The 13765-nt window shown below is 36.3% G+C and overlaps 1 protein-coding gene across 2 annotated transcripts in view; it reads right to left on the bottom strand.

The window, feature by feature from the left end:
- LOC145986646 (uncharacterized) overlaps window positions 1-13765 on the bottom strand; it is a 55394-nt gene that overhangs the window by 23710 nt on the left and 17919 nt on the right. For both annotated transcript variants that reach the window (XM_083120915.1, XM_083120914.1), the window contains exons 3-8: window positions 12536-12700; window positions 9850-10724; window positions 9182-9299; window positions 3157-3255; window positions 1696-1837; window positions 43-149 (exon numbers count right to left, since the gene is read on the bottom strand). In XM_083120915.1, the coding sequence (XP_082977041.1) occupies window positions 43-149; window positions 1696-1837; window positions 3157-3255; window positions 9182-9299; window positions 9850-10724; window positions 12536-12700 (1506 nt within the window). The remainder of the gene's footprint in view (window positions 1-42; window positions 150-1695; window positions 1838-3156; window positions 3256-9181; window positions 9300-9849; window positions 10725-12535; window positions 12701-13765) is intronic.

Genomic DNA, 13765 nt, shown 5'->3' on the forward strand with positions numbered 1-13765 from the left:
ATAAACAAAATATAAAAAGAACAAAAGAGTGAAAGAACGTACTTGTTTAAGTTGCTTTGCTCCTTTGCTGAGCAGAACCCGTATAGTTTCCAAGCAAGGGTTCTTCCACTTGTCGTGACTGACAACAGCAACATGTAAAGGTGTTTTACCTGGAATGCAGAAACAATTTCAAGATCTTGAACCTTCAACACACTTAAGTTTTATATTTCTTTAAAAAAAAAAAAAATGAGCTGAAATTAACTTAACATAATTATACATATATGAATAAAACCGACTGAGTGAACAGCTGTTTTCTCATTATTAAAAATGATTCCCACTTATTTTTTGTACAGTTTGTAGGTTCATCTTATTCAATTTTTACCAGAATGACTTATGTAGGGACACTGGTTTAGATAGCAACAAATATCACCATGTATACAGTGTGTTCATATTAAAAACGGAACTGTCCTTTGAACCATGCATTGTTGCTTTCCTTTACATACTGACGTAAGATGTGTATTGACAGAAGCACCAAGGCGTGCAGATAATGGAGAACCAGTTGACAGTGTGGATGGCACTGGTTTCACTTGACTGGTGTGTGTTTTGTAACTCATTGCAGAGATTCGTGTTTAACAAGTGTGTATTTCGTACTGGCAAGTTATTGTAGGATCTCGGACCCCTTCATTAAAAGGCAATAATGTTATCACTACGCCTTCGTTAACAAGTGATGTGGAAAATTGTTTCAACTCTCTCACATCCCTAGTTGTGGTACTTCTGCCTTTCTACAAACCCTCTAATGTGAAATCAAGTCTCATGTGTGAGGAACACTAACTCCACATGTCGCCACTCTACACCCCTGCTTTTTTCAATCACCACTACCATGACACCAAATAGAAGTTTGTTGTCTTCCTGGGCAGATGCAAATGCTGGTTTCATCAAGACAGCATCTGGCCATACACCTGGTTTCACTGTGGGAATGCTGATGGGATTTTTGAGCAATATATGTATATTCAAACAAACCATGACCAACTAGATCCCTGGAACTTTCTAGTTCTGAAATTACAAAGGGCCTCCAGGAAATAGATACATCTTGCCAGAAACATGTTGATAGTGATAGTACTGTCAGCTACTGGCTTACCAACCTCTTCATATGTCTGAGCACCCAAACACTTACATATCTCCTGTACCTTCACTATTTCTTATTCTGTCAAATGTTTTTTTATTTCATATCGTGTCTCTATACAAAGATTCGCTTCGATGCTCTAGAAGGAATTCTGAACAGTTGTAATATTTGAGAATTTGGAAAATAACATCAGTTTCTCAAATGAGTGGGATTTTCAAAGACAACTTTGCTATTGCAGCGAAAAGTTCGAAGTGGCCTTAACAGTTGTTAGGAGGAAAATAAATTGAGCAATAATTTGGCTGCTTTAGCTATTTCAGAGGGGAGGTATGTCTTCAGTTCACGAGTTGATTTCATTATGCTTGCACAGAAGAGAAAAGGTTTTCAACATGCCATGGGATGATTTTGAACACAGAAATCCTGAACTTTGATAGTGTGGCTAGCTGAAACATAAATTTTCACATGAAAATATATCTGAGGCAATCCTAGGAAGAGGAACATGCCTAGTTTAAAACAATAAAATGTTCAATGAACGACTTTAATATTTTATCATTGTAAGTTGAGTTACCATAATTTGATTAATTAAAACTACATACCATGATCATTAGTTCTATTAATATCAAATGCTGCCTCATTCTTTTCATTTTTAATTCTCAGCAATTCCTTCAGCACTTTAACATGACTATCACCCTTCATGCACAAGGAATGGATGACTGTGTCCCCTTCTTTGCTCACAATCTACAAAGAAAACAGGAAAAAGAACATAAATAAAAGAAGTTTCAAAAGTTATTACTAATTTATTTACCAGGTTTTAGTACAACATTAGTACAAAATATTAGCGATGGACAGGTATGAAATTTTGGACAATACTGATAAAAAAATTTCCAATAACAACAACCGATATTCTACTGATCCATGTAAAATTCCAAATGGTTCATTGACCTCCTTAATAAATGTATGTCACCATGAAAAATTATAACAAAATGGCACAACATTGCACTAAATTGTAAGATATTTATAGATATATCGATTTGGTAAAATTATCGGTAATTTTACTGATAAACCTATATGCCTATATTGGCCGATACTGATAAAGTGCAGATTAATGTCCCATATATAAAACATATACATAATGGCCTGATAACTACTTCATGTTTCCATTTCCTGTTTATTCAAGAGTCTCATGGCCGTGTAGTCTAATGTGCAATAAGGTGAAAGCTTTGGTCCCTGACTACAGGATGCACGCAGGTTTGAGTCTCCTTGGGAAAGTGCAACAACCTTTCCTGAGAATTAGGCCCGTGTATGGGACAGGTGGCCGACCACACACCATTGTGAGGAAACTGGGGAGTTACGCATGAGTACAATAACTTGGACGTGGAAGCCTACAACAAAGGGGGGTCATCGTGCTGAGCACATATCACCCAGATGATCTCCTACCTCTGGTTACTTGCATGTAATCTTTGCCTAATTACATTTTTGCATAAGCTACTATTACCTCATTTTCTTGCTATCTATCATGTGGTTCATGACCTTCACAGGTCTCCCCCAACTAAGCATCACTTTTAAGCATATTAATTGCTACTGAAAATTTGTTATATTTTGAGCTTTCTACTTGTTTGTACTCCTGTTTGTGCGCTACTTTTTCAATCAACCGTCTATAAATGATGACAATAAAAAACTTTCAAACCGTAAAGGAATATTTATGGCCACTAAATAATGCATCAATTCATCTCACGATTTATACAGAGATAAAACGTAAGGCAAATTAACTGAAGCACAATGATACAATAATACCAATAATTTTGTGCTCACAATATTTTTGATGCCAAAAAATTAACTATTGATATTGCATGACTATTTTATTTGACGACGAGGAGAATCAACTCTAAATATGTTTTTATGGATTACTGCATTAAACAGATATTCGACCTTATTACAAATACAGCATAACTGCCCACATAAGACACAAATATTTAAACATAATTTATATCTACACATTTTACTGTTATACCATTCTTGATGAAAACAAAAACTAAAGCTAAAACTCCTCCACGTACCTCATTTAAATCAATTCCTTTCTGGGAAAGTACTTCTGCAATGTATCCTGCTATTAGAGGTTCACTGTGCATTACTACCGCTGCCAGGTACAGAGCACACTGGAAAAGAAGAAAAATAACATTATTAAAAGACTAATTTACATCAAACTCCAACCAAATATTGAATGGTTTATGGACAACTGAATTCCTGAAATGGACTGGCTTTACCAGAGTCCAGATCTGAACCCCATCCAACACCTATGGGGCCAATTAGAATGCTGTAGACTTCAACGTTTCACATCGGTTATGGCTCTTCGGGGAAAAGGATTGCCATTCCTGTAATAATTTTCAGACGCCCGGTTGCAAGTCTCCCTGGGAAAGTACAGACTGTGTTCAACGGAAAGGTTGAACCCATCCCATATTGACAAAGGCCCGGATAGTTATGCACTTAAATTAACTAAAATATGCATGCAGATATGCACTAAAAAGGTGTGATATATTGAACTAAATATGCACTTTAGAAAAAAAATCCTATCTTTTTATAATATTTTCTTGCAGCTACCGCAAAGCCCTACATGAAATAGACAATTGTTCTCTTTTCAGCTCATACGTTTTATGCTGCTGTTTTATAAACAAAAGGAAAGTTACATTTCTTGCAGATCATGATTGCACTTGATTACAACATATCATCTCAAATTTTCAAACCTGAAACTCCTGTTTTCGGTGAGAATATTTTTATATTCAGAAAAAAAAACTCCCTCTACTTCACAAGATTTTCATATATATGATTCATGCAATATGCATAACTATCCGGGCCCTGTTAATGGCAATCTCTGTACTGGGATTGTGTCACAGGGAAAGTTTGACTTTAGTTTGAAGATATTTTTCATCAGATAATGTTTATAACCTGGAGGGAAAAATGCTTTATTTAAGTGTATGCACTTGTGGTAAAGTGACTCTCATCGCTTTGATGTAACATCTCACTGCCGGGGTCCAAATAAGTTTCACTTCCATGACACAGACATTCCAGTTGTATGAAGCCAACTGGGTCTTAACTAGGGATGGCCAAACGGATCCGGATCCGGATCCAAAAGTTCCGGATCTGATAGTTCTGGATCCGGATCCAAAAGTTCCAGATCTGATAGTTCTGGATCTGGATCCAAAAGTTCCAGATCCGGGTCCGAAAGTTTCGGATCTGGATCCGGATCCGAGAGTTTCGTATCTCAATCCCATTATAATATTACCACACCTTAAACGGTATTATGATCTTTGATTACAAAGAAATTTTTCATTAGTTAGTCCTACAATAATTTTTTTCAAGTGTTGTTCCTAAATTACTTTGCTACGCATCGGCTAACACACACGTGCACAAGAATAATCTTACTTGTTTAACATAAAATGTCAGAGGTGATTTTGTAAATTCCATTGAAACGAATATGTATTCATTCGAATGTATTGGAAATGGAAACAAACATAAATGTGAGACATTCCATTCCAGGATGAAACCTTTAACGCATATAACAAGATAGAAATGTTATACAAAAGTTATACAATTTCTCTACAGTTACAGTTTTACAAATTGATATATGCAGTGTTATTTAATTACAAAGTATAAGCCTAACAAGGGAGGTGTTCTAAGTGTCCCCCTCCGATTTCCATGAAAATTGGCAGGTTCATAGTGGAGCCCAATGGAAGAAATACGTATTTTTTGTTTCGGCTAAAATACTGTCTTGGGGCAAAACCCCCTCAAATGTCAAGATGAAGACAAATTGAAGTGAGGATCTGCCCCTGTGTCCCCCTCCGATTTCTATGATACTTGGCAGGTGTGTGAATAAACGGGCCCAAAGGAAGAAATACACATTTTTTTTCGGCTAAAAACTGTTTTAGGGGGCAACCCCCTCAAATGTCAAGATGAGGACAAATTGAAGTGGGGATCTGACCCCTGTGTCCCCCTCCGATTTGCATGAAACTTGGCAGGTATATAAAGGGACCCAAAGGAAGAAATACGTGTTTTTTTTTGTTTCGGCTAAAAAACTGTTTCAGGGGCAAACCCCCTCAAATGTCAAAATGAGGACAAATTTAAGTGGGCATTTGACCCCTGTGTCACACTCCGATTTTCATGAAACTTCGCAGGTGTATAGAGGATCCCAAAGGAAGAAATACGTGTTTTTTGTTTCGGCTAAAAAACTGTTTTAGGGTGCAAAACCTGCCTCAAATGTCAAGACGAGGACAAATTGACGTGGGCATCATCTGACCTCTTTGTCCCCCCTCCGATTTCCATGAAATGTGGCAGGTGTATACAGAGACTCTATGCCCCCTGTTTCTTCCTATGCCATATTTACGTAGTTTCGCGGTCAGATCCCCACTTCAATTTCTCCTCATCTTGACATTTGAGGGGGGGGGGGGGTTGCCCCCTAAAACAGTTTTTTAGCTGAAACACAAAAACACGTATTTCTTCCTTTGGACCCCTCTATACACCTGCCAAGTTTAATGGAAATTGGAGGGGGAGACTTAGACCTCCCTTGTAAGTGTATTAATTAATTACAAATCGCGCACGCGCACACAAACACTAACAATATGTTATAAACACATTCTTACTTTCCGAAGAAGCGCATTGTGATGGCAAAAGGGATCCGTTCCAGAAGTACCAGATCCGGATCCGAAAGTTTTGGATCTGGATCCGAAAGTACCGGATCCGGATCCGAAAAATTTTAGGATCCGGAACCAACCGGATCCGGATCTGGCCATCCCTAGTCTTAACCACAGGCTCAATAAATCGTAACTGACCCTTGTTACCTTAATAGAAGACTTATTGTCAGCTTTAGATTTTATTTATTTATTATTTATTAACGCCTTGTTTTAAATGGCGGAGTTAAGGCCCTACAAAGAGAAGGAAGGGTGTTGCTAATTTAATCTAACATACATTTTTGATTTATTGTTACTTTCCGAGGTCTTGTGATTAGAGTAAGCATATGCTTGAGGGTTGGCTAAGGCCATACCCATACTACGAGGAGGGAACCCACACGAAACTGGAATTTTGTAATAAAAAAAACTGTGTATTTATTTTTAGATGTTACAAATTTAGTCTCCTTCAAAGTACTGTCCATTTGATGCAATTAACAGATGTAAATGTGTTTTTCACTTTTCAAAGTAATCTTGAAAGTAATGCCTCCATCGTTTTTTTTTATTTTCCTTTGAGCCTTTTTTCATCCAGGGGAATAAAAAGAAGTCTCACAGAGCGAGATCAGGTGAATATGGTGGGTGGATAAGCTGGGTCATGACGTTTTTGGTTAAAAATTGTTTCGCACTCGAGGCTTTGTGCGCTGGCACGCTGTCGTGTAGAAACCAGGACTCCCCACTTTGCCACAACTCGGGGCGTTTTCATTTCACCGTGGCATGCAAACGTTTCAGACAAATCAACAAGTTCATTGATTGTTCTGTGACGGTCTTTCAAGATAAGTTCATGAATTCTTGCCTTGTTTACATCCGTTCGGGAGGTCGAGGGTCGCCCTGAGCGAGGTTGGTCTGCAAGTGACAATTCACCATTCCTGAAGCAGGAAAACCACTTGTAAACTTTTGTTTTTACCCACAGCAGCTTCCTTGAAAGATGTTTTAAGTATTTGAAATGTTTTCCCTAACAGAAAACAGAATTTCACAGCAGTGTTATTCAAACTTTTCAGTCATCATAAAAACGACGAACAAGAGAGAGGTGGTTAACAAAAAAAAATGTAATACGTGGCACCATGACTTCACTCGACAACATCGGTCAGCAGACTGATGCAGGCGGATCCTCGCAAGAGGCATCTAGCAGCGTAAGCATGTACTACAATGGGCTAACCTACCAGAGAATGATTCAGCTTTCTATTGACCCCCTCGCCCTGCATAAGAAATCTTCAGAATAACTAAATCACAGCAAAAAGGGATAAAGAATTGGAAAGAATGCTAAGAAAATTGAGAGAAACTAAGAAATATAAATTGAAAGGTAGAAAGTAAGAGGGAGAGAAAGACGAAACACAAGGGAAAGGGGGAAGAAAGACGATCTTAGTAGCCTTGAAAACTGAAGCAGAGCCCACTTGAAATAAGGGTAAGCAATCTTTGAGTGTATTCCTGCGCAGCTCCTCTCCATGCTATTATGCAATATTCTAGGTATGGATATATAAGTCCATAGTATAGATTTGTGTTTATTTCAGATACATGATATTGTGTTAGGAGTTTCAGGAGATATAAGTTTTTCCCTACTTTTTTGCATACAAGGTCAATATGATATGTCCATCTTAATTTGTCATCAATAACTAAACCTAAAAATTTAACTGGATTTTCATAATTGATTTGATAATCATCTATTTGTAAGTTTATATTATCAAAATTGGGTTTATTTCCAGGATTGAAAGCCATATACATTGTTTTTCGATAGTTTACATTCAAGTTATATGAATTTAAGTGCTGAGTTATTATATTTACTGATATGTAGGTTTGTCTTTCCAATTGTTCTTGTGTATTTGCACTGCACGTTATGGTTGTGTCATCTGCGTATGTTAAAATATTTGTATTGTCTGGGGTGGGTAAGTCGTTGGTATATAGTATGAACAGTAGCAGGCCTAGTATGGAGCCTTGAGGGACTCCTGTTTTTGCATATTCAGTGTCAGATATAATTTTGTGAACCATGAAGTTTTCAGTAAGTAGTATCTCGGTGTACTATGGACAATCCATGAGAAAAGATTTTATTAGTTTGTATGTATTTCCTCTAATGCCAAGATTGTATATTTTTTGCTTGAGCATAGAGTGGTCTAAGCAGTCAAAGGCTTTGGACAGATCCAGGAAAATTGCACAGGGTATCTCATTATGTTCTAATCATCTATAATTATCTCAATAAATTGAAAAGTAGCTGTACTTGTCGATTTACCCTTTTGGAAACCATGTTGTAGTGGATTAATTATGTTATATTTGGCACAGAATTCGTATATTTTGTTACAAATGATTTTCTCTAACAGTTTTGAGAAAGATGATGTGATTGTTATTGGTCTATAGTTTTTTATTTCTGTCTCCATTCCTTTTTTGAGTATTGGTTTGATTATACTTTTCTTCAGTACTTTTGGGAAAATTCCACTATTGATAGAGGCATTTATAGCATACTGTAGTGGTAATGTTATGTATTGAGAACATTTTTTAATTAGATGATTTGACCAACCATCTGGACCTGCAGATTTCTTATTATTTAAATTTTTTATCGTAGTTTCTAGTTCATTTAGGGTTATTTCATCTAAATAAATGGAGTTCAATACAGTATTTGATTCAATTTTAGTTGTTTGGGCACTTTATGGGTCAATGGGACAGTTTGAGAAATACTTATTGAATGTATCCGCAATATGTTTAGGGTTAGTTATTTCTACTTCATTTTCAAATAACGTGGTATTTTCATTATGCTTATTGGGTTTTTGCCTCTTTGCTCATTTATGACATTCCAATTTGCCTTTGATGTATTACTATTATTTCTGATATTATCTTTGAGGTGTTTGGATTTTTCATATCTTATTAGTTTTTTATATTCATTTTTCTTTATTCTATATGACTTATTTCTTCATACTTGATGATGTTGGAGAGATGAAGGAAACTGGGAACATGTCACTTGTAGATGTACAATTATAACTATTATCTATTTATAATTTCATATGTTAATGTTCAAGTTGATGTTTAATAATGTTTGTCTTCTATTTATGTTAAATTGTACAACATTTATATGTGCTTGGCAACATTGTCGTTGCTATAGTAACAGTGATAATAGTTATGGAATATTCTTGTAACAGTTGTGTAGTTTAAAAGTTTCTACCAAAATGTGCTTTGCTGCATTTCCATTTATGATAATATTAAGGCAATTTTGATATGTAATCAGCCCACAGAAGTTTTTCTTCGCCTTCGCGAATTGTGAAAGATATTATGCATTTAATAACAGTACACGAATAATTAATCATTGACGGCAACAGCACAAACAGATATGCAAGGTGTGTTGAAACATATATAATATATATAACCACTTAGATCTCCTTACCTCTTTCTGTCGATTAACAGCTGTCAATCCTCCCTCAATTGACTTCAAACGTTCAATCAAAGCATATGCCAGTTCTAACGGGATTTTGTTGTAATTGACCAACATATCCATCAACTTCCTGAAATTGAAGGAAAACATATCAGTACTTTCTTCAAAGTTTAATTTGAAACCATGACAAATGTACAGAACGAGGAATGAATGCATATGAAATCCATGCGATCAAATATAGTTTTTAACAAATTGAAAGTGTTTTTAACCCACAGTGCAAATGCCATTCAATACACACCAACTGTAAGAACATTCTGTTACTTTTCAGCAAACTGGAGGATACTTTTGCAAGATTTAATTTTATCTGATGCTAATCCTCAATCAGTAACCTTTATTACAGATAACAAATAGCCCTTTATGGTTAAATATATGGCTTTTAGTTAATTGTTATTGTACTAATAAGGGCGAAAAACAGATGATAAAATTTTACATATTACCTAACACACTTAGTGTAAATAGTATTTTCATATTAAATAAAACTTAATGTCTTTATTCTGTGGCAACATAATGTTCATCCCTAAGGATTACATCTTTACACAATGAATTAGATAATTTTTTTCCATTGTATAAATAAAAGCTTTGATACACTAAAATAGCAATCACTATTAATGTTTACTTACGTGTTTCCATCATCACCACATATTTCATCTTCTCTCCTTGAAAAAACGATGACATATGCTTTCTCCTTGATATGATCTTTCATCTTCTCAAGAATCCTCTCCCTGGCACTGAGTACGGGGAAAGTTGGTCTCTCGGGTTTTGGCTCAATTTTCTTGTAAGGTAGCTGGATGAGGATCCCAACAGGTGACGGATCAGGGGGGGATCGGGACAAGGAATATGGACTAGGCGAAAGTGAATCAACAGTGTGTGATAATGGAATGCTCTCTTCTGAACTGATAAGTGAATGGTTTGTATCCTCTACACCGCTCTCACTGCTGGGGGGACTCAGAGCCATGCATGAACTTAACATAGAGTTATTTGAGGAGAAGCTCTCGTTGCGGGAACGGTTCCTTCCCGGTGGTACTACCTGTGGTGACTGAACGGGAGAAGAGTAGCCTGATGTGTCCGAGGATGTTGGCGAATAGCAGAACTGATCGGTGTTATCCACAGAAATGGGAACCTTCATTTCACACTGAGCAACAGGTACTGGTTTAGAACTCTCTGCAGATGTAGCAGCATTCAGTTCACCCATAATCTTATCCAAAGCAGAATTCAAAGCTGGGTGTTTTATCAGCTCTCCAGAAAATAATTTCTCGATCATGTCATTCAATTCTATGGAGGAAATGTCAGTGTCTGCATCATCTTGGGTATTGTACTGTTCTGTGGTTATAAAATCTTGTAAGTGTGGAAATGTTTTACTTGCAAAGTTGTTTTCATCTTGAAAGTAATCTGAAGTGGATAAACATGGATCAGTGACAGACGGATTATGTATGTTCCAATTGTAATTCACTGGTTCCAAATTGAAAGTTGATATGGAATTCCTTTGGTTGTTACTCTGTTGGCAAAATAAAGGGAGAATATGTCAATTTCTGAACATGAATTCACTTAAGTTATAAAAGCTAGTTCTATATGTGGTAGCTGTAGTACTGATAAAACCCATAATTTTATTTTGAGAAGCCTTATGTTCAGTGAAAGTAAAATGACGATATTCTCTATAAATTACCGTGTAACTTTGCACTGTCTATTAAGAAGAATTTTGCACCTAAATACTTATTTTGTGTGTGAAATTCAATAATTAAGAATAATGTTACAATATAATCAATCATACTAAATTACTGAATAGTCTTGGTCCTTAATAAACCCAAATCTTTCTCACTAATTACATTTAAGTTAATGACCATGATGGGTTATATCTTAAAGATACAGCTGCATAGAAGTTTATGTTAAAAAAATAAATTCAGGTTTGTGTTCATTTTGAATTACAAAAAAATTACATAATGTGGCAGAAAGTTACAGACCCGTTGCAGAAATTTTGATTCCGTAAAAACAAAACAAGATCGGTTAAACCAATAAGCTAACAATCAATTTTTTGGGAGCCACTCTGCCGTAATATATTTCCTGGGCAGATTACTGTTTTCAGATGAACAGCAGTATCTGTGTTTGCTCAAAGTTGCATTGCTGCTTTCAGAGCACTTAGTTTGGATTTTTTGTAGGGCTGAGCCGATACCGATACTTGAAAATTGAGATAGCTAATTAAAAGTTGTTCAAAATATTGACTAATATTTGATTGTAAGCATTCCACTTCAATTATATTCATCAATTTAGCAAGATCTTTCCTTTAAAATATTGAAGAATTATATCAACATATTAAACAACATGTTATGTAATCGCAAAATGAAGTTTTTCACACAAAACTGGTGTAGAATAAAAAGCAACTTTAAATTTTGAATAATTTCACTCCCAGAAAGTGTTGCGGAGCATTTTTGCATACACCGTGAAAGAACAAATGCTGGAAAAGTATCGGCTGGCATCGGTAAATAAATTCCAACGGATACTTTGTGATACGGACACATTGGCATTAGTACCGGCGCAGCCCTAGTATTTTGTTAATTCTTCCTATCTTGCCCAAACATCTCTTTTGCATATTTTCCTTTGCAAGCTTTTCTGACATATGGGATTTATTCTATTGTTCTTTTCATAACATTTTGTGTTCCCAACGGAACTCTTAAATGTATGCAACGTTTGTGCAAATTCCCCTGTACCAGCATCCTTGCATAAATAAATAGCTGTCATTGCTCAAAGGTTGTATTTTTGTTTTTATGCCCAATCTCTCTTGTACTTCTGTCAGGCAATAGGGCAGTAACCCATAACAGTTGTTTTAGCCAGGAAGTAACATGGGTTGTTCTTACCCCACATCCTAGTGAACCGGTAGGAAGGTTAAACAAAAAGGGGGAAATAGATGGCATTTACGGTATGTCCCAATACTTAAGTGCAGTGCTCGAAAAAAAATTTTCAAAGCTAGGCGCCAGCTCTGAAAATCAGGTGCCAGAAAACTACATACTAGCAATTGTGCATACTACAGAGTGTTTCAAAGGTAGCACAACCCAAACTTTGAAAATGTATATCATGAAAACCCTAAGAGGTTTTTATAACTTATGCTGTACTGCAATTTGAACTTCGAATCATAAAAATTTTGTACATATTACAGCATAAGATCACAGTCGCCAGGCTGAAACTTTAAGTCGCCATGACGACCTGGCAACCGGGATTTTTCGTGGCTTGCTTAAGTGAGCCATCAGATATCAAAATATAATGAATGCAGTGTAACATACAGTTCCATCCATTAAAAAAATAAAAAATACTCACCGATATTACATTTGGATAAGGTACAGTAGGTTGTTCAATCTCTTTCACACCACAGTTTGCAAAATACTCCTGTGTAGCTATGTAATTCTGAATTTGAGAAAATTGGGTAGTGGTACAATATCCTCCACTTTGTAGAGCAGGGTGGCAGTTGTTTCCTCTGTTCCCCTGAAACATGAGATTCAGCTATTAGTTCTTTAGTATCCATATCAGAAGGAATATAGTGAACATGCTTCTTTTTTCACTTGGAAATGTGCCTAATACTCAGAGTTGGGGAATAATGAAACTCAAGTAACACTTGACCAAAATTCCATGATTAATTTCAATGACACTTCATTACCTAACATGCATTAAATTTTATTCCCTCCACCATAGGTGTAGCTCGAACTTTATATTTGGGTGTGCACAAAGAAAAAAAAATGAGGTCTTGTACCTTTTTAATAGCATATTTTGCAACACAATCACTTGGCTCTTTAACTGCACTGATGTTTGTAAAGGAATATAAATTCACTAAATGCCAGTGTTGAAAATTTCTGAATATATGTAGTAGAAAAATAAAATTGCATAGAAATTACACACACACAAAATGTTCATAAATGTTACAAACCAATACTTCAAAATACACGTCATATCTAAGAAGAGACGTCTGTCAAAAGGTACAATGTTCTTAAACTCATCAATAACTTCATTTACATCAATAGACTAAGCTTTTTCCTGTTCCACAAATAGCAAGAGCAGGGCTTCCAAGCTATCCTGCTTCTGAGTTGCTCTTAATTTAGTTTTAACTTGGGTAAGCTTGGAGAAAGCTATCTCACAAGTGCAGCTTGTGACAGGTATAGAAGAAAAGCGCTGTAGTACAGAGTAGAATGCAGTAAATATCGTATTTCTCCAATGACATCAAAATATCGAAAAACTAGACACTCGTTTCATCAGCGATAATGCACACGTGTGTACCAAGTAATGTCGTTTTCAACTTCTTACAAACTGCCGCTTATTTCCTCTCTTATTGAAATATCTGTCTTTAATTCTCTTTGATAAAGCAGCCCATTAGGGTGTGCGCACACCCGGAACACCCCGTAAAAAAAGTAAAGTGTTCCCCTGTGCTTAGCACCACGCCATGAAGGCGTATAGGGGGTGTGGGGGTAACGCCCCACACTTTCTTGATCCGGTCGTAAGTGGGGGTGATGTGATCAGCATCACGCCCCTGACCGCCTTTACCCCCCAGGGTTTCCC

The sequence above is a fragment of the Lepisma saccharinum genome, chromosome 4, assembly GCF_977018435.1.
Source record: "Lepisma saccharinum chromosome 4, izLepSacc3.1, whole genome shotgun sequence".
Taxonomy (NCBI): Eukaryota; Metazoa; Arthropoda; class Insecta; order Zygentoma; family Lepismatidae; genus Lepisma; species Lepisma saccharinum.